This window comes from Arvicola amphibius, chromosome 2 (assembly GCF_903992535.2).
Source record: "Arvicola amphibius chromosome 2, mArvAmp1.2, whole genome shotgun sequence".
Classification (NCBI taxonomy): domain Eukaryota; kingdom Metazoa; phylum Chordata; class Mammalia; order Rodentia; family Cricetidae; genus Arvicola; species Arvicola amphibius.
The window spans coordinates 50,036,123-50,057,561 of record NC_052048.2 but is presented as its reverse complement, the minus strand read 5'-3'; the positions used below and the strand labels follow the sequence as shown (position 1 = coordinate 50,057,561).

The 21,439-nt window shown below is 43.7% G+C and overlaps 1 protein-coding gene across 4 annotated transcripts in view; it reads left to right on the top strand.

The window, feature by feature from the left end:
• Positions 1-21,439, top strand: part of Mitf (melanocyte inducing transcription factor) — a 218,683-nt gene that overhangs the window by 179,073 nt on the left and 18,171 nt on the right. For all 4 annotated transcript variants that reach the window (XM_038318830.1, XM_038318828.1, XM_038318829.1 and 1 more), the window contains exons 3-5: positions 15,325-15,552; positions 16,517-16,600; positions 18,778-18,873. In XM_038318830.1, the coding sequence (XP_038174758.1) occupies positions 15,325-15,552; positions 16,517-16,600; positions 18,778-18,873 (408 nt within the window). The remainder of the gene's footprint in view (positions 1-15,324; positions 15,553-16,516; positions 16,601-18,777; positions 18,874-21,439) is intronic.

Below are 21,439 nucleotides of genomic sequence, written 5' to 3'. Positions count from 1 at the left end.
CCATTGACTAGTGTTAAATTAAAACCTTGAACTTTTAAAGTCTTAATAAGACAACAGCATAGAAGGAGAAAGAAATCGGAAACGTCTTTACATACCTTAAATCACTTCCTTCCTTAGACCCTTATAACTTGCATTTACATGCCTTAAAACACCTTAGACCCTTGCAACTTAAGCTTTCACATCCTTAGACCTTTATAATTTGTATTTTTATATCTTAAAACATTGTCTTAGGCCCTCAAAACTTATATAAACATTAAACTTTTATTTATTCAATTAGAACTATTTACCACAAGGCACAGGTGGTTTATAACTGAGAGCAGTCATGGTAAAGGAAGTGCCGATAGACAATGGAAGAGTAAAAACGTTACTTTGAAACCTGTCTTGTGAGTTTCTTTGTAGCAAGGTAAACCATGGTCTTTCTCAGCTGGAGGTCTAGGAGATCCAGGTAGGTAAGACCTGAGGTCTGACTGTCACATGTGAGAAGAAGGCAGCTGTCGCCTTGGGAACAGCGCTGGCATGCTTGCTGCTGTTAAAGCTGCAGTCAGTCAATATAGTCTGAGATGTGAGGATAAATTATAGTTGGAAGTGTAATCTGTGTATCAATTAAAACGACAAAGGTCCATTCCCTAGATGGGTTGCCCTAGGCTCCTGTAGCCTCAATAGTGTCTTTGGGGGAAGTGGTAAATCTTCAGCTGTCATTCCGGACAGTGTTTAATCTTCAGCTGTCCTACAGACAGCATGGCCTTTGGCTGTGGGACCCAGAGCTGAGATTTTTCCTATAGAGGAACTTTGGAAAACTGATCTTCCTTTGATGAGGCAGAGTAGGGCAATGAACCCAAAAGTGTCCACAGTTTGAGCAGAGCCCTGACATCAGGCAGGGCATGGGGCTGTTTCGCCCAGTGGTCAGTGTTACCACAATCCAGATGGAGTCATTGTGCCCAAACTGTCTTCTTTGGGAACCTTAAGGGTTCTCACTATGAAGGAACATGTCCGTCAAGGGAAACTTAAACATTTTAAATGTCACATTCAGCAGATCTCTGAAGATTCTGAGGAGCATTATCTGTTAAGCATACCCAATTTACTTGTTTTCGGCTTAAAGTTGAATACACGTCCAGGAGGCTAAATAAAGCTTGCCACTAAATAAACAGTTTACAAGTTAGTAGCTTAACAGAGTGGGCCAAGACAAAGAAGCAAGACAAATATTACTGTGAACCTGAGTAGACCTTAGGAATTTATAAACCTAGATTATCAATTATACCTTATTTATCAAAAGGATCATGGCTGGTCCCAGGTTTCAGCACCAGGCGAATGGACATAAGAACTGAAAAGGACAGGACACGAACATGACTGCCCCTCGGTGTGGTGGAGGACAAAGTCGCCAGAGATCTGTGGGAGAGCAGAGTGGACATGACGGAGCCGGGCCGTGTGGGGGAGGGGCAGGGAGAGAGGGGAACCAGGTACAACATCCAGGAGGCCCGAAAGAGAGTAGACAAAAAAGGGACCAGGTAACCAAAATGGTTTATATGTAGGGAAGGGCAGCTGGGGGAAGAGCAGTGCTGGAGAAATGTAGGCCAGGAGGGCCCCATCTATAACAGGTAGGGACTGAGGGATTGCAGGGAGAACCTGGAGGCCAGTGTCCGCTTTGATGTGTTAAATAGGCACTTAGTCATTTGTCCCAGGTTTGAAACCCAGCACTTGTGAGACTTCCCTAATCCATGCTGAAATATCAGCTGGTACCATTGACTGATATTTCACTGGTACCCATCTCCTGTTCTATACGAAAGATCCTATCCCCAGAACATATGTCCTGTCCTGGTCCTCTGGCTCTTACAAACTTTCCGCTTCCTCTTCTCCCCCGTTCCCGGAACCTTGTGCTTAAGAGTTGTGTTTCAGACGCCCCGGCTGAGCTTGCACACTCCACAGTTAGTTCTTCTCTGCAGTCTGCCCAGTTGCTGCTTTCTGTGATGGTCTCCATCTGCTGCAAAGAGACATTTCTGTGATGAGGCCTGAGAACCGCACTTGCCAGGGAGAACCAGTGGGCTAGCTCAAGAAAGTTTATTTATAATGAACAATGAAAACCAGTAATTTAAGCACATTATGATTGACAGCTCTAGCTGGGATATTTCAAAACCAGCAAAAATATACCGCAGATATGAATTCTGTTGATTGTCGTAACATAGCAGTGTTTGGTCAAGTGACTGGGACTGAATCTCAAATTTTTTTTTTTTGTCTTGAAAGTGGACAGAATATTAGTGCCCATATGGCAGGGCTGAAGCAGGATCCACCGGGTAAATCCACAAAAAGTCCCCAGAAAAGGGTAACAGCTGCGGTACTCACTCAGCTAGTACTTCTGCTTCACTTCTCACTCCTGCTCAGCGTAAGATTCCTGAGCTATTTGTCTTCGTTCAAAATTTCCACCTCTGTTCTCAAAAAAACTGCTCCGTGTTTTTTTTCTTTTATCCTTCATTTGTTTTAAACACACAGACACACATACCCATACACGCACGTACACAGACACACATACACACTCACACACATGTACGCAGACACACATACACACACGCACGTGCATGTACACACATACACACGCACACACGTGTACACACATATATACACACGCGCACACATACTCACGTACACACACGCACGCACGTGCACACACACATACACACATACACACACGCACACACATACACACGTGCACGCACACGCACACACATACACATGCACATACACGCACGCATGTGCAACGTACACATACACATGCACACACATGTACACACATATATACACACACGTGCACACACATGTGCACACACAGCCATCCATGCACATTGGTCTTCTGTAGCTATATCCTACATTTATATATTTTTATGGTTGGAAGACAAACTTTAATCTTTCAGAGAATCTGTATTGTAGAATGAAACGGACCCGGTTTTGTGGTTTTATGTGTGCGTGTGTTTGGTTTTTGTTTTGCTTTGTTTGTAATGAAAGAAAAAAAGCTCCACCAGTTATATATAAGCTTACATTTTAGGCTATGGCAGTTTTCATGATACATAAATGTAGATTGATGGACATTTTTCTTGAAAGAGGAAGTTCTGAATTTGAACTCTGTCTTGATCTGCAAAGATGAATATGAATTCAGTCATGCACTCTATATGTGTTTAAGAATGCTTCCTTTGTAGCTGAGACACGTTCTCCTGATTGACCAGCAAGGTCGTTATGGACAAACCCCACTTACTTCATTTATTGACGAGATGCCTCTGTACCAGATGCTCAGAGTTTCTTTGGGACAGAGGAGTTACAGGGATGTCACCACACCCAGAGCAGTAGGACCCGGTGGCCAAGCTCTTTCAGAAGCATGCAGGCTGATGTGTGTGGTAGCAGGCCACATGCAGGAGTTTCTATGATTCTGTTAGGGCAATAAATAGACTGTGTTTACTAAGTGCACATGCTGATGTTCTGTGGAACAAGAAAACAGAATAGGAATAAAAAGAAATTATCTAACACGTAGGCACGCATGTACTGTGTGGTTATAGAAGACTCAGCAGTACTGAGAGCAGTTTAAGGAACCCAATATGTTATCATATCATATGCCCTGATTTGGCTTATAGTGCTTTGTGTAAACTTCCTTCCAAAACCAAATCCTCCTTTTTCTTTCAGTATTTCCACCTGTTCGGGCTCAGCTGAGGAAAAAAAAAAGTCATAAGTTTGCTTGTACTTTTCAGAGTTTTGTAGTTTCCTTTAAGCCTGGTTCAGCCCTAAGTGACTAAGGCAGCTCACTGAGACACGGAGGAGAGAGATTTCCCCAGAGCCTTCTGTGTGGTGACACTTCTGCCCTTGAACATCTCGTGAACCCTTGCCTCCTGCTCCATCACTCTCATCCCCCATCCTCTTGGGGTATGTGAGTTAGATACAGAGAAAATGATGCCTGCAAGAATGTAACCCTGCCCTGTCTTGACTCCACCTCTTCTTCATGGAGTTTTTACTTTCTTGCAGTGGGCCAATACATGGGCTCATCTGCGTGGACGCCAAAGCACAACTTCCAAAGTGCACAGTAATAGAGCAAGTCCGTGTCCTCGTGGAGAGTTTGCCGTGTGCCAGAGACTTTCCATGTCTTCTGTCTCTTACAATGGCAACACCTGCAGTGCCTTTCCCGTAGCTAGTGCCTGCCATCCAAGTTCAAATAGAAACCAGTGGTCCAGACCTAATAAGCCATGTGCCCATGATTCGAACTCAGATCTCCATGAAACCGTAGCCTCACATTTGACACTATAAACGGCCTCTCTCCACCACACACTTTCAATTGCATCTTTGCTGTGTGCCCTAAGCAGGCAAGTATATGATAAAGTGTTGTAAGACAGTTAGTTTAGTTATTTGCACCTAGAAGTCCTTGAATGCGTATGGATGGCGTTTTAAAACTGGGCTTCATGCAAGTCCGAAGGAAGCAGAGCCGAGCTGTAGCCACATGGATTTCACAGGCAGCTGTCTTAACACCACCGTCTCCCGGGGAACTGCCGCAGGGCCACCCTGAGCCCATTTTTTCCATTGTCACAAACACCCGAGTGAACCCTTGGACGGTTGTCCCTGGAGTCGTAGACTGTGCCTGCAATCATAATGTTTAGGAGACTGAGGCAGGAGGATCGTTTCAAGTTGAAGACCAGCTTGAACATCATCAGTGAGTTGGAGGCCAGCCTGGGCTAAAGAGTGAACATTTGTATCAAATACCAAACCAAAACAAACGCCATCAAGTCGTGTTGTGCGTCTGTTAAAAACCGTCGAGGGGAATCCTGTAAATGGTAGGAAAGAAGTGCCCAGGAGAAGGGGCAGTGCTGACCTGGTCCTCTTCAACCCCGCAGACCCTGTGACTACTGTTTTCATTCCCTTTCCTCTACAGAGCAGAGCGTAGCTGCTTTCCACCGCTGTCGCTAGAAGCTTCTTGGGGGAGCCTCACCATAGCCCACTGCTTCTCATCTTTCAGGTTCCAGCCAGAATGTTACCTCGCAGCCATCCAGGCCTTTCCTTTAATATACGTGTGTGCGCATGTATGTGTGTGTATTTGAACGACACTTTTCACTGCCTGAGGTACCCACTTCTTTTTGGTTTTAGGCCTCTATGTCTACCTCAGCTCCCCCAGTGTGAATATGATTTCAGCAGGGTGGGTTGGTTGTTTCGTTGAGGTCTCAGTGCCACGCAATGGGGCAGTGCTCAATGGTGTGAATGGATGAGCCAGGTGGATGACTCTGGCCTTCACAAGCCTCCGCACAGGGCCTGGCACCATCAGGTGGCACTCCTGGGCAGCTGCTGCTGTTTACAAAGTTTTACCACCAAGTAAATATATAAAGCGGGCTTTCGGACTTGCTGGAGACAGCGCAGTTCCTTAGAGCAAGACCCCTGAGTCTCATGACACAGACCCTGAAGCTGGTGTTAATACATTGCCGCTTCTCTTTGCCAGATTGTAGCTCATGTGGACTTGACCTTCAATCCAGCAGCATTCTGCTCTCATGTCTGATGGGGGCTTGCTGACTGACCTTTTACTTAGGCCCAAGGCAATGTTTTCCTCTGTGACAAACTTGCCTCCTGCCAGTTTTAAGAGTGGCGGTCCTTATGAGGCAGAGCTCGGCTGCCTGGTTATAATCAGCCCTAATACCCGATAAACTGTGAACAATGGCCTCGTTTGAGAGGAAATATTAAGACAGAAATACGTCTGCCATACAGAGGCAGTGCTAAACTGGAGCACACAGAGAAGTTGGGGCACGTGGGAAGCTGCCCTGGTGACTCCCATAAAGGGAGGGAGGCTGGCTGGCCTTCACAATGGGCCATTATAAGGGCGCCATTGAACCACGCAATCACAGCCCTTTTCAAAACCAGAAAAATGTGTCAAGTATTAGACAAATGTAAACTGTGCTTAAATGTGAGACTAGAAATTGCATAAATAACAGAGTCAGTTTAATCTGGTCAAATATTTCAAGGAAAAAAAAAGGAAACAAGGCAGTTTTCATTGCTGAGCAACTGTTTCCTGGCTTGGCTTATCATTTGCAAAAGTTTCAAAAAAGAGAATTCTGTCTGAATGTGTTTTTTTATTTAGCAGATCTCTAGGCTTTCATTTTTGTGGGATTCATAGTTTTTAAATAACAAAATTAGTGCCTTATATGTTACAGAAAATAACAAATATAAATAAGAGATTACTCATCTGTAATTGCAGATCAGAGATTGACACTTTGAAGCTTAATGATTTGTCAACAGTTTTTATTTTGCTCACATATATGTATAAACATTTTGAAAATGACACTGTGTTTTGAAAATGAGAACTTTACCCTCTCCACCGACAGCTCTGTAAAATGTGGACCTCAATGACTGTCTAACACCCATCTCTGTGCCCTGTGCCCTTGGGAGACTTTGACAGTTCCTGGAGATATGGCTGGTTATGTCAGCTAGGGTTGGGGTTAAAGTGTGAGTCTCCTGGCATGCCATAGGGTGAGGCCAGAGATGCCGCTGGATGCCGAACAATGCATAGATAAACCTCCACAGCCAAGAGTTATCTGACTCTACCTCAGTACCAAAGTTCAGGCCTAAGCTAGGTCACTGTCTCATTATTAATATGACACGTCTCTTGTTAGACATCTATGAGCAACTGTTTTGTTATCAGAAATTAATCATTAGCAAGTATTTTTGCAAAGGACCAGATTATAAGTATTTTAGCTTCTGTGGAGCACAAGGGATATTAACTTAACCCTGTTGTCACAAATAGTGACAGAGGCTTCATAAATGAGCGGGCAAATGTATCCAGCAAAACTTGCTCTCAGGAGTAGATGGCAATCGATAGGGTGGGCATGGACCTGCCACACCTGCTAGTTTGTGCTCCGGTGGGTGTCTTAACCTTAAAATCGTATGTGTGTGTTGGTTACTTTTATCTTTGTGACACAATATCTGGCCTGGCTGAATCAACGTAAGAGGGAAAGAGGTTGATTGGGGCTCACATTTCATGGAGGGGAACACGTGGCGGCTGGATAGCTCTGTGCAGACCAGGTTTGCTGCATCCTGGCTTTCCATAGAGCCCATGGTTACAGTAAGGAGCAGGGCTCAACTGTAACCCTCAAGGCCCACCCTTCAGCTCCCGTGGCTCAAAGTTCCAACCCCACCCCCTACAAAGCAGCACCACCACCGTCTGGGGACTGAGTATTCAAGTACATGAGTCTGTGGGGACATTTTACACATAATATTATGTCTTAGTGTCAGTTTTTCTTCTTCTTTTGGTTTAGCAGATGAGATTGGTAATTTGATGTACACTGAATATGCATTGTACAAGGCCAAAGACAGAAGCAGGTAGAAGAGGCAAGAGATGACTTTTAGTCATCTGTTTGACAAAATGGAGATGGCTTCGGTTAGGTGGTAGTCCCAGTAGAAGGTAAAGCTCAGTTAAATTCCGAGTATATTCTCAAGATGGACAGCAGCTGTGGTGAGATGTGTGCGGGACACACGGGGAAGAAAAGAATCAAAGGTGATCGAGTTGTTTGCAATATGAAGACTATCTTGACCTATAAAAAACAGCAATTCCCATAAAGCTTTAGTGGCCCATGCCTGCCTGTAACCCTAGATACTCAGGAAACTGAGGCAGGAAGACTCCAAATACAAGATCTACTGGGCTCCAGAATGAGTCCAAGGCTTACCAGGTTATGGAGTGAGTTCAAGAACAGCCTAAGCAGCTTACTGAGTTCCTGTCTTTAAAAAAAAACAGAAAAGTGATGGGAGTAACTCACTGATGTTTGTCTAGCATGAGAAAGAGCCTAGGTTCAGCCCTAGTACAACACACACACGCACATGCACACACACATGCACATGCACACGTAAAAACCCACACCACCGGCAGCAGTAACAGTAGCAGGTTTCGTATGTTTCAACTTCGCCACTATTGAAATGGACGGGCTGACTTAGTGAGCATGCTAATTGTGAGCTCTTTGCTGTATAGACAGCTCTCCGGAGATGAGTCCGAAATTCAGAGAAATCTGTGATGGGGCTTTCTAGTCACAAGACTGGCTTGCATCACCGGGCTGAGTGTAGATAGTAGAAATCAGGTTTGAGCCTTCATAGATAAGATAAGGGTGGGAGAAACTGACCAAACAGGCTCAGAAGTCATGGTGGAGGAGAGAAGACCCAGTGATTGTGGTGAACTGGGCACCAAATAAAGGATGTAGACTAAGCCTTCTTGCTGTGGCTGCATCTTGCAAGGTTTGTTCACAACTGGGGCTTCTGTCCTTGCCTGGTGGCTCCTTCTGCCGACAGGCCAGTCCTTATGAACTGCAGACCTCCATTTAAACACCACAGTCTCTCTGGGTTCCCTTCTTTCAACAGCTTCCAAAGGCTCAGTTTTCTGGGTCTTAGCTGGGACAAAAGCAGTTGTTTGTTGAATGGAGAACATACAAGAGGGAAGCAAGAGTTCCATTGAAAACCTTGAAGTCGTATGATAAGGATGTAGTGTTTGCCAGGCACCAACTGTATCCATGTCTGTTGGTAGCTTGTCAGAGTTTTTAGACGTATTCCGTGCCTATGGATTCACCCTCTGCATTCAACGTCATCCCTTAGTGATCCAGACATGCATAGTCTTGCATTTAGTTCTTTAGGTATGGCAGAGGGATAATTGAGTATCCCTCAATGGCAGCACCCTAAATGAAGATGCTAAAACGATCAAGATCAGATCTCTTGAAGAGTTGCTTTGGGCCTTCATTCAGAAGTCGTCTTCATGTTGCCGGCAGCAAAAGAGACTCGGTGCTGCTGGCTGTAGCCTGGGGGAGTTCCCCCAAAGACCTTCTACTCAGGTGAGACCAGGGTCTTGACTTGCTCACCCCAAATGCGTTTCTAAATGAGTTTCTATGAAGCAAGTAGGGGTTTAGAAAGAGGTAGTATATGCTGGAGATTTAAATGCCTATGTGTGGGGTTCTTATGTATCTTAATAGTTATATTGTAGCATTTTAACTATTGAAATGACATCATTCAAAGGATATAATGTACACCCAGATTCAATGATTAAGCCAACTTCTTATGTGGAGTTTAAAACATGAGCTGGGTTACGTGTTTCTCTTAAGGCGTCTCTCCTCGTTATAATGAAACTGTTCACATGGTGTCTGAGGTGTTCAGCTTTAGGGATGAGAGAGTAGTGGCTGATGAAGCCACACTCAAAAGTCACGTACGTTTTTTTCCTCAGGCGCGGCTCTTAGCTGTTCTAACTCTTGGAAGGATCTCTCAGAAGAGGAGCGCTGTCTCTGCAGGCAATCTTCGCAGCAGCTCTGATGTTATCAGTCCCACTGAAGCTGTTTTCTGTTTATTTTCTCAGTGCTTTAAGAGTTCATCCAGTGTATTTTGATCATGTTCACCCCCTACTCCTCCCAGGGACACTACCCCCTACCCTACAACCCAATTTTGTGTTCCTTTTAATTTTCTTGTTGAACTTGTTAAGTCCAGTTCATGCTGCCCATGCACTCATGGGTATGTAGCCTTCCCCTCCTTAGCCTTTTAATTCAGCCAGCGAGAAATATAAACCAGATCCTAGATCTCTTTACGCCTTCCCTTTATCCTTCCTGCCTTTCTAACCTGTTCAGTCAGTTAAAAAACAAGTATATGTAGAAAGCTTGAGGGCTAGTTTATAGCATCATTCAAATGGTTTCTTTTGAGATGTGATTTAAATTGACTCACTCTAGGATAGATTATAAAATGTACCATTGGTGAATGAATACATACAAGTTTGTTCTCTATATTTTAAAATTTACTGGTGTTTAATATGATTCATATGTAACAACTGAAGCTATGAATATATTAAAACATTACTATGATAATGCTTTAAAAATTTATCGCTTATTTTTATTTTATATTTATGAATGTTTCGCCTGTGTTAATGTCTGTGCATTTTGTGCGTGCAATGCCTGAGAAAGCCAGAAGAGGGCATTGGATCCCCCGTGACTATCATTACAGAAGGTTGTGAATGGCTACGAGGGTGCTGGAAATCGAACCCAGGTTCTCTGAAGAGTAGCCAGTGCTGTTAGCCACTGAGCCATCTCTCCAGTCCCCAAAATACATTGTTATAAGTTCTCTAAATACCATTTACCCAAAAACCAAAGCATTCATTCAACTCATTTCATAATAGGCACATTGTTTTATAGGTCTTTAGCCAAGGAAAACAGGCTTACTGGGAATTTTCCATAAAGCTGGTCTATATTATTTACTATAATATTAGAATTTTATGACAAATGTTCTTCATTCTACTGTATATACAGTTTCACCCCATTGCTCTGATCCCAGCAGCCTGCACAGAAACAGAAAACCAGCTGTACAGTTCCATGGCCTTCTTTCTTGTTGCTCTGTAAGCATATAAGAGTGGCACATTGGCTGCCCTAATAAGTTTCCATTTTTCCCAACAAACTGTATGAATAGAATACAGGTCATGATAAATCACAAGTGACTGAGTGCCAATCCTGATATTTTTTTATAATTTATTGAACACGAGATAAATTCTTTTCCCAAACAAAACCACAGCATTTTGTTGCCTTTTTTCGAACAAAAATAAAATCAATTATAAACTGAAAGGATTGTGGGAATTTTTTAGTGGATTTGTTCAAATTCAGAGTGGCGAATGGGGGAGGGAGAAGAGGAGCCATGACGGTTCCGATGAGATGTGTTCGCCCCAGTGAGTCGAGGAGTCAGAGAGCATGGTGGTGTCTGTGGCCACCATCTCGCCCTGACTGGTGGGTGACTGGCAACTGAAGGTAAATAGCTTGTCAGTGTCACCAGGGAGTGGCAGGGCTACCCTGTGATAGTCAGGAAGGCATCCATTCTAGCTCTGCAAACTTTTCATGGTCTTGATGAAGACAGGACAACAGGCGAGGGGCCAGATCAAAGACATTTGGATTTTCATGTGAATAGCTAACATGAAATATAAATGATGTCAGTGGACACTGTATGCCGGTAAATGTTTAGAATATTATAGTCTTGCCTTGTGATTTGGATTTCAAATGCTTGGAAGCCCTCAGTTTTTGCACCACATTTTATTGAGTCAGGCTTTAAAGAGTGATAGAGCCTCCTAAGGATGGTGTGAAGGAGTGAGAACAGAGTAGGATCTTTCTCCAGCATCTTCAGGATGAAAGAGCAGGGCACACAGAGGTTAGGCTTGTTCACAGAGGCATGCAACCCACCGGGATGATGCTAGAGTAACCATGTTCTACATCAGTGGTTCAGAATATGTTCACGAGACTTAGGACTCTCCCGGACTCTCAGAGTGTTTCCACAAGATGAAAACTAATTCTATCCCGATACTAAGAAACTACCCACACCACTCTCCTCCCACTAGAATAGAAGTATGTGGTATCCTAGGAAGTCATCATTGCTATGCTAGTACGGGAGGGATTCCCTGTTTTCAAAAGAAAACATTTTCAGGCTAAGCTGGTTAATAGAAACACAGCAATTTGGAAGAACGTAAGGCCCCCTTGACAAAAAGCTTTGGGGACTGCTGTTTCTGATACCTGATGAGCTTTTGTCTGGCACTGAAGACAGGGTGTTATAAGCTTCTATCAGCCACACTGGTACACAGGACTGGAGAAGTTAAGGACTTGCTTAGTCATTTGTACTGTCAGAGTCTGAACAGAGATGTTGGGTCCTCAGCTCCTTTTCTTACCATGTGATCAGGCACCCAGCCTCTCTGGGAATTTCCAGGAAACACAGATTTGAGCACCAACTTCTCAGAAGAGCAACTTCTCTGAACCCAGCCCACCCTCCAGGGCATGCCAGTAAGATTGTGTCCACAGATGCTGAGACAGAAAACACACTGAGACAAGACACGCCTGGGTGCTCTGCTCCCTCAGTTCACTCCCTGTGTGCCTGCTCTGTCTTATGCCACATGAAAAATAGAATGTTGACTTTTTTTAAAAAAATTCAAATATTTCACTTTAAAAATTTTAAAGCACTAGCCACCCTTGAAAATTTGGGTGATTAAGCTCTATAGATTGGTGTACTTATACAGCGAGGCAGCTGCAGCCGGAATCTGCTGCTTCTGCTTCTTTTAGATGTGAATGGCTATCAGTGTCCTCAAGACAACCCTGCTCCCTACAACCTTATCCGCAGCTGGGGCCCTCCGTTGCATCACTTCTGGATGGGGCCTAGGTTGGGAATGTCCACTGGAGCTCTTTCGGCAGGCAGCATAGCGTTTCCAGACTTCCTCTCCCTCAGCCCATCCTGGGTGTGCCTGAGGTCACCACAGTGTCTCCCTCAGTCACTCTCTGCCATTTTTTTTTTTTTAATTCGAGGCAGGAACACTTACTGAAGCTGATATGGATAGCCTGACTGGTCAGTGAGTCCCAAGATCTGTCTGCCTTCACGTCCGCAGGGCGTTGGGATTAAAAGTGGCGCCCTGTTTTTTTATGTGGCTTCTGGGGATTGAACTTGTGCAGTAGACACTTTACTGACTGAGCCATCTCCCCAGCCATACTGTCTTAGCTTACTTGAAAATCCAAAAGAGCCGATAGAAATGTCACAAAGAAAATTTCACTCTACTTCCAGACCTGAGCATAGTAAAGACCTCTCTGCCAGTGCCGGGTGGAGAATGAGTCCCTTCGTTACTAAGGCACGACATTCTGATTCATTAAAGAAAGCAGTTCTGCCAGTGAATTAGCGTTTATTTTTAAATGTGCAGCCGTGTCTCTTTTTAAGGGGAGTAGTGAAATAAGCACATTCCGCTCACTGCCCTCATTTCGTGTTTATTTTGGTACTGTCTATTGTCCTCATCATTATCGCGTCTGGACCCTTTCACAAAACTGAAGATGCCTGTGAACCTCAGTGTGCAGCGTCAGACGGGTTCGAGATGGTCAGCCAGAAGTACTGCAGGGGCCACAGTGTTTTGAAAAAAAGTAAAGGGTTGCAAATATTTATGCTCACCCCATTTTAACAGCAAGCAGAATTTATCCCAATTTCTAAATATAGATCTGTCTCTTCTCTTCTTTTGCTTCACCCTGCAGAGGAGATTGTTTTATAGAGCTAGAAATCATGTCTCTCTTCCAATCGCTTGCGGTGACTGTCCTGTTATTTATGTGTTTAGCATATAATGACAGTAAACGGTGGAGTGGACAGACAGAAAGACCATAGATGCATCTACCGGGGTGCAGGATGGTTTATTCTTGTCTTGCCCCATGGACTGACTGTATCAAGCTTCCAGTAAGACTCTCCATGCTTCCTAGTTTGAGGGTTAGCTGAGAAAGGTATTTTTGTTTGCTGGTTTTCTTTCTATATGAGTATGAACCCGAGTCTCTGTTTTTGTCTGTCTTGTCTTCCCTCCCCTCTGCCTGTCTGTCTCTCTGTCTCTGTTTCTCTCTCTCTCTCTCTCTCTCTCTCTCTCTCTCTCTCTCTCTCTCTCTCTCTCCTTGTCTTGTGTGTGTGTGTGTGTGTGTGTGTGTGTGTGTGTGTGTGTGTCTGTGTTGCATAGAATAACTCCCTTGCTTGCTGACTTGACGTTAGGAGGCACGATGCCCATCTACCTAGTTCAGAATGAACGTATGCATTAAGACTGGGGTGCAAGATGAAGCTAGAGAGTTTGGAAAGTATATTCCATGCTAAAAGTTCAAATCCTTGCTGCCACGGCATCATTATTTGGCTGTTAGAGAAGTCTCATGTGTGACAGTAGCTCTTAGGCAATGTCTCCTCCGAAGGGGGCATCCAGCTCTTAACCTATTGCTGGAAGAGAAACACCATTGTCCATTAATGCTACTGGAACTAAAGATGAATGGTGAATGCCCTTGATCTGACAGTAAGCTCGACTTTGATAGCTCATCCTTTTAAAAGGTTCTTTTATATCTATGAAAAAAAGCATGACGTCAAGCCAGGGGGGGAAACTGATATCAATATTTAAGCCCAAACTAGTAGGAATTAAAAAAAAAAGTCCCCTGTGAGAGAACAGCTTTTTTTTTACACGCATAACTAATTAGCTTAGGTTATTATAAGCTGTGTGCTGTGATAACGTTTCCGGCGGTGCCTCGGGATGCCTTGTTTATGGTGCCTTCTCTACGCCAGCCGCTCTTCGAGTCGGAATTACAGAAAGTAGAGGGAGGAGGAATAAGTAGTCTACCCTGTCGCCTTGGCTTGGGGTCGCCCGGGACGTTGCTATGCTGGAAATGCTAGAGTACAGTCACTACCAGGTGAGCCTCCCTGCTTATCCCCCCCGGAGCCTGAATGGCAAGGGTATAAATGGGCTAATTCGTCTCTTCGCTGTTACTTCACTAAGTACCCTGTTGGCAATAAGAACAGATATGCTCTGTTAATGCTGTTTCTTTTCTGATGCCCTAAGAAATAATTTAGAATAGTTTTAGGCATGGGGAACAGCATTGGATTCTTGTTTCCCTAGCAGCTCCCTGCATTCTCTCCACCAGCTCTTGTTTAGAGTGTATAAGATGAATTATAATTGAGTGTCACTGATTTTGTTTATTTAAAAAAACATACCTAATTCCTTGTTGATGTTTGTGGGAAAGAACAACAGATGGCATGTTGGCTCACAAATTAATAGCCATGCCTTTAAAAACATATACATGCAGTGCTATGCACTCGGAAGGAACTGCTTCATGTGGATTACTTTTTCCACTGAGCCCGTTCATAATTAGAATCTTGAATAATTATATTATAAAGGAATTAACCTTTAACTCCTTGATTTAAATGTGGCAATGTTTCTGATTACTTTCTATAACCATTTCATAGTAGTTTAAGAATTTTGTGTGTGACTTTTATGCGTGGCTTTTGTGTGTGTGTGTGTGTGTGTGTGTGCATGCGTGCGTGTGCGTGTGAATGTATGTGTGTTTTTTGTATATGTGAGTATGATTGTTGTGTGTGTGTGTGTGTATGGGTGTCTGCACACATGTGTGTTTTAACGGAAAGCTATTCTATTTGCCAAGGGAAGTGAGATAAACTGAATTGTGTGTTTTACAGTTTGTTATTTTGATTTTTCTAAATTCTTTCTGGTGTGTTGTGGAGATTCTTGCCTCATCTATACTTTCAAATTTTAACAATTATCCGTGAGAAGAAGGGCGCTAGGATTGAAGGAGATAAGAAATTAATCATTATGGAAGTCAACCGGGATAGTTATCATGTTGGGTCCTAAGAGTTCTAAATCCTGCGAGTTAGACCCTCAAATTCAGTCCTCTCAAAATCCTTTAGCACAGTGCCCTCCTGGTACCGTACAGGAATTGATAATCTGTTCTGTTGGTGGACTGGTCAGTCTCACAATGTATGCTACAGGAAGAGTGGTTTGAAAGCCCAGAATAACCCTGCTATCTTCTCTTCCTCCATGGCCATGCTCAGGTGCAGACCCACCTGGAAAACCCCACCAAGTACCACATACAGCAAGCCCAGAGGCACCAGGTAAAGCAGTACCTTTCTACCACGTTAGCAAATAAACATGCCAGCCAAGTCCTGAGCTCACCATGTCCAAACCAGCCTGGCGACCACGCCATGCCACCAGTGCCGGGGAGCAGCGCACCCAACAGCCCCATGGCTATGCTCACTCTTAACTCCAACTGTGAAAAAGAGGTAAATCACGTCTCCTCCTCTGCTTCTTACACTCCATTAACTGTCTCTGGGATGCTCCTCTCTCCCTCCCTGACGGACTGTCTGTTGTCCACCCAGTCATCCTCACTGGCCTCTGTCCCCAGTTCCTGGTGTGACCTGACCATTTACGTCTCAGCCTCTGGTCAGCAGCACTAGGTTACTGTGTTTATTGCACACGGCAGGAGACCTGACTTGCTCGAGGCAGAATGTGGAGGTGGGGATGCTTCCTTAACTCCCATCTCTTTCCTTAGTCGAGTATTCTCTTCCTTTCTATGCCTTCCGATTTGCAAAGCAGTGAAAATGCAGAGAGGAGAAGGGGAGGCGGAAAAGGGAAAGCAAAAATAGAAAAGGTGTGGGGCAGGAGACTTAGAAGTTCTGTTTGCTGTGAGTGTCTGGGGTATTATTTTTATTTTCAAAGGAGTTGGAGAAAGAAAACGCATGGAATGTGTATGGGTGGATTTGAACAGTGTGGCACATGAGGATTAGAGAGGAAAAGCAAGGCTTACTACAACATCCAGGCAGTTTCATAATTAATTGCTGCCTGGTAAATCCGTTTTGGTAAAGCTGGATTGGAGACAAGACTTAAACCCTCAAGCTAATTTCTGCATCAAAATTTGGAGCATAAAAATACCTGGGGGCACTGCTGTGATGGGGTGTCTGTCGTTTCTAAATTATGAGACTGTGTCTCATTTTAGTAGACTTTTATTATATATCGAAGCGTTTCTGTGCGTTCAGAAGTGACCGTAGCATTTGGTTGATTTGAGTCCCTGGAGGGACATTTCCTCTGCCTACCCATGCCTGTCATATGCTTACCCAAGACCCTTACTCTGTTCCTCGGTTAGCAGCTTGTTCCAAAGCTCTGTCCATTTCGTTGCCCTGTGAATGTGCTATTGGAAAGGCCTTTGCAAACCCCAGTCATGGGCTGTCTTTGCTTATGTTTCTGCAGGCGTTTTATAAGTTTGAAGAGCAGAGCAGGGCAGAGAGTGAGTGCCCAGGTATGAACACGCACTCTCGAGCGTCGTGCATGCAGGTACTGAATGACTCGGCAGGCCGCGGATGTAACACTTTACAATGAGAATCTATATTTGTGAATGATCACACCTCCTGATGACTTCAGGGACTTTTTTCCTCCCATTGATTCTTTTTTTCATAGAAAAGGCTATGAACAGACACATTTTTTTCCATAGTAACTCATGAATGACTAGGTAACAACTAAGAAGCTTATATATATGTGCCCCTTAAGTTGCCTACAGTCATAAGGAGAGGGTAAGATACATATATTGTTGTAAATAAAATGCATGGTGATTTAGTTAATTTGCAGAAATCACCAGCACATGTTGTGTAGCACTGTACCGGCTTCTAAACCATACTTTTGAAACCAAGCTGTGTCGATCTCTTTATTATTTTTGTGAATGGAACCACCTGTTCCATGTATTATGAAGCTTTATTAAGTTAATAATAGCCAATGAGCACTTCCAAAACAATTGAAGATCATTATTTAAATTCTACTTAGTGAGTAAATGGCACCGTTTATTGTTGTACTTATTCAGATATACGAGAGAGAATATAATATAAACAATTTTTTTGCCTTTCTGTGTATAATAGAGTATAGAATATTTTAATGATACATCAAGGACACTAATTTTGCTCCCCTAAAACTAAAGTCAAAATGTATAAAGAAAAGTTGTCTATGAGTCCCCAGCCTATTTTCCCATTCATCAACTTGGTCATAAAGTCTTCTATGACAAGCAAATAAGGCTGGTGTGCCTAGAAATAGAAACTAACACGGCATGCTGGCATCTACTCAGATCTGACCGCTATTCCTCAGAGGAATCACTTGGTAAGATCATTCTTCAGAGTTTACTGCATTCCTGACATTCTGAACAAGTTAGAAGGCTTCTCCTGACACCTCATAGGTCCCCAGTGAGACTGAGACAGTCTACATTATTGTCCCCATTTGATAGGCTGGCACACTGAGACAGTATACATTATTGTCCCCATTTGATAGGCTGGCACACTGAGACAGTATACATTATTGTCCCCATTTGATAGGCTGACACACTGAGACAGTCTACATTATTGTCCCCATTTGATAGGCTGGCACACTGAGACAGTATACATTATTGTCCCCATTTGATAGGCTGGCACACTGAGACAGTCTACATTATTGTCACCATTTGATAGGCTGGCACACTGAGATTTCTGACAGTTGGAGGCTTTGCCCTTTCTCCAGGAAGAGGGGACAAACAGATCTGAACCCAAGCCTCGTGATGCTGAAGCCTCTTTAATGAGAGGAGCAGGTGAACACAGGAGTGCCCCTGGCCATTAGATCTCACTGTGAATCTTGCTCACCGTTCAGACCCAGGCACACACACACCAGCCAGCCACCAAACCTAAGGTGTTTACAAGGAAATATTCCCACAGACTCCGCCACTGCGGCAAGGCGCATGTAATCACCGTTGTTTATGATGCTAACTGATGTTTTGGTACTTCAGCAATGAAATTGATCTAGTGGGAATGTCAGCTCCACGGCTGTGATGATAACCTCGTCCCCGTGCGCTCCTCCGGGAGTACCCGGCTCACTGGCAGCTGTACAGAGAGGTGCCTGCTTAGCAAGTCACTTTGCCATCCTTGTAGGGCCAGCCAGTGGCCAGGGGGCCCCTGTGGAACACAAGGGCTAAGAACCCCGCTTGTTGTCCTTCTCCTAGAAGGCTGCGGGAAAGGAAAAAGGGAAGAAGTGGCTTTCGTGCAAGTGGCGTTCCCTGGCTCATCTTTCCAGTGGAAAGGGCAAGCAGTTCAACATAGTGGTGGAAACTTAGGTTAAATCACAACCTGGCTCTGCTTGCGGTGTGACTCTAAACAGGCCGCTTCTCATTCTCTCGCCTGGATGGCAGCTGCCCCATTAGAGCCCCCTACCTCCACAGGGTGATTGCCAGAGTAAATGTACCTCAAGGATCCGCCCAAGCTCAGCTCTCGATGCCCAGTAACGGCCGAAATGCCAGCTCTAAGTAAAGCTTCCATTGCCCTCTCTTGTCGGCAAGTTTCAGTAAGGTCTTGACTTTAGTGGGGGAGAGAACAGTTTCTCCTTAGACACCACCTAAAGATCACTGTTACTTTAGGTAAGAAGTGACCCAAACGGTCCTTTTAGGCTTGGCCCTGTACCTGTTTCTCATTCCTTTTTCTCTTCTGTGGCTCTTTTCTCTACAGATGGATGATGTAATCGATGATATCATCAGCCTGGAATCAAGTTATAATGAAGAAATCTTGGGCTTGATGGATCCAGCCTTGCAAATGGCAAATACGGTATTGATGGCCTACTTGTTTTGTTTTCCGAGAAAATCTCGAGGTCATTCGCTGTCCACTCCCTTTTTTCTCGACTCAGTATATTTTCACACAGATCCGCTGAGATATGTATTAGTAGTAATTATTCTCAAGCAAGTCATTTAGATTTCAGAAGTTAAGAAGCTTGCTCAAGGGTCTTAGGAGCACTGTGATTCAGCTATGGGTCCGGGAGCCCAAGTTCTCTTTGTGTTTGTTTGTTTGTTTTGTGTTTTTCTATTTCAGTCCTGAGAGTTGAACCTAGGATCTCACAAATGCAATGCCAGTGATCTGTCATTGGTCCGTATCCCCAGGTTTTTTTTTTTTGTCTCTCACTCTCTGGGTACATGTATACATGTGTGTAAGAATGAGTGTGTGTGTGTGTGTGTGTGTGTGCGTGCGCATTCACATGTGTGTACGCATACACCAGTGTATATGCAGTTATTGGGGAGGTCTGAAGTCTGATTTTCAAGAGAAAATTTCCATTTCAAGGAGTGTTTGAATATATGTCACAGAGACTGTGTGCTCGAAAATGGTAACTTTTGCACAGTGTGAATTTTTTTGAACACAGTAAGCATTGTTTCAGAAATGCTAAATTCTAGTAGTAAATGCCCTCAGCCAGGAACAAGATATTCCTTATTGATTTATTAACACAAAAATTTAGTTAACTTAGTTTTCCTGTGATTTTTTTAAATATATAGTAGCAATTTCCTTTTACTCTTGTCTAAGTTGACTTTTAAGAGGTGAGACTATCCCTTGAAATCTCAAAACTCCTTAAAGATCTAGTGTTTCTTTCCAACCCACATAAACTCAGATTGTAATTATGTTTGCATGTGTGGTGTGTGTGGCTGTGTATCTGTGGCTTGTGTGAACACATGGAGGCCTGAGGGTGGCATTGAGTGTCTCCCTCAGTTTCTCACTTCATCATTTGCTGAGGTGAGGTTTCTCACCAAACCGAGAGCTCATTGATTTGATTGAACTTGCTAACCAGCTTACCCTAAAGACAGTCTGTCTTAGCCTCCTGAGCAACTGCTGGGATTTCAGGCCATCTACCACACACACACACACACACACACACACACACACACATACACACACACACACACACACACACACACACACACACACACACACGGCTTTTATGTGGGTCGTCAATTCTGATCAAGATACCTTTGCCAAACTCTCTCTGTGTCCTTTGACTCCCTTGGAACCCTTAGCTCTCATGCTGTTATATCCAATTAGATGCACATTTTGTTAGTAGCCAGAATCCTGGGATAAACATGAATAAGACACTACAATGGAGCTTCCTCTAGGGAATTTACAAATAGACTCAAAGACATGGGGATATTCACAGCGTGAGTTAACAGTGGTATGGTCACTCAAAGAGATTTTGTTGACGAGGTGATCCTTTTTGCCAGGTAGATAAATACATACCTGGGCACACTAAAGAATACTGCGAAATGACTTATTTCAAAATACCACCAATTTTTATATAAGTTTTGCAATAATGGGAACCTTTGAAGTCATTGGATCCAAACCAATACTAAGTACACCAGCTTCCTCTTGCATATTGTTCAAATTCATACAAAATGGTGAGAAACCCTGCTTCTTGGACACCTCAAATAACAGATATGTACTGGGGGGCTAGAGAGATGGCTTAGTGGTTAAGATTGCTCTTCCAGAGATCCTGAGTTTAATTCCCAGGAGCCACATAGTGGCTCTCAACTCCGGTTCCAGAGACTTAACACCCTCATGCAAACGTACATGCAGGCAAAACAGCAATGCACATAAAATAAAAATAAAGGTTGTGTACCCACTCTTGAATAAAGCAATGGAACACAGAGGTAAGGAACTGGAGAAGTAAGACCTGACCTGGGTTCAAATCCAACGTGTGTTCTTCCTCTGTGAGCTTGCATGCTACCTTAACGTCCTTTGTTCCCATATCTGGAAAAAGGCGAGGGGGCTATTTAAAAAGTTTGTCTTTTTAGCTGATAAAGTATAAATAGCATTTAGCTTTGGAAATAGAAGCTACATTCAACCCTGCTGTCTAAATTATTCCTTGTAATTTGTTTGTTGCAAGATCAGATACTTTTGATAGTGTTGGTTTGGTCAGTTGATATTTATTCAGGCTCAACAGTGTGCCAAACTCCTTGTTAGAAAAACTCTACTTAATAATCATGGTGCACCTTACAGTGAATTGCACATTAGCACAGGTCCCAGCTTGCTTCCAGCTGCACTGTGCTTGCCAGCCCTTCTAAAGACAGTTAATATGACTCCATCCACTTGTGTAGAATAGAACACACACAGAGCTTTCCTTCTCCTTCTAACTGGTGCTTGTAGGCAGAGTTTTCCTGTCCCATCCGCCTGCTCCCAAATTACAGACACGGATACTCAATATTAATTACAAATACTTGACTGTAAACAAAAGTTTCTGTCCCACCTGGTGCTGCAGCCATTCAGTCCCAAACAAACACACAGAAACTATATTAATTGCAACACTGCTTGTCCAATAACTCAGGCATATTCCTAGCTAGCTCTTTCATCTTAAATT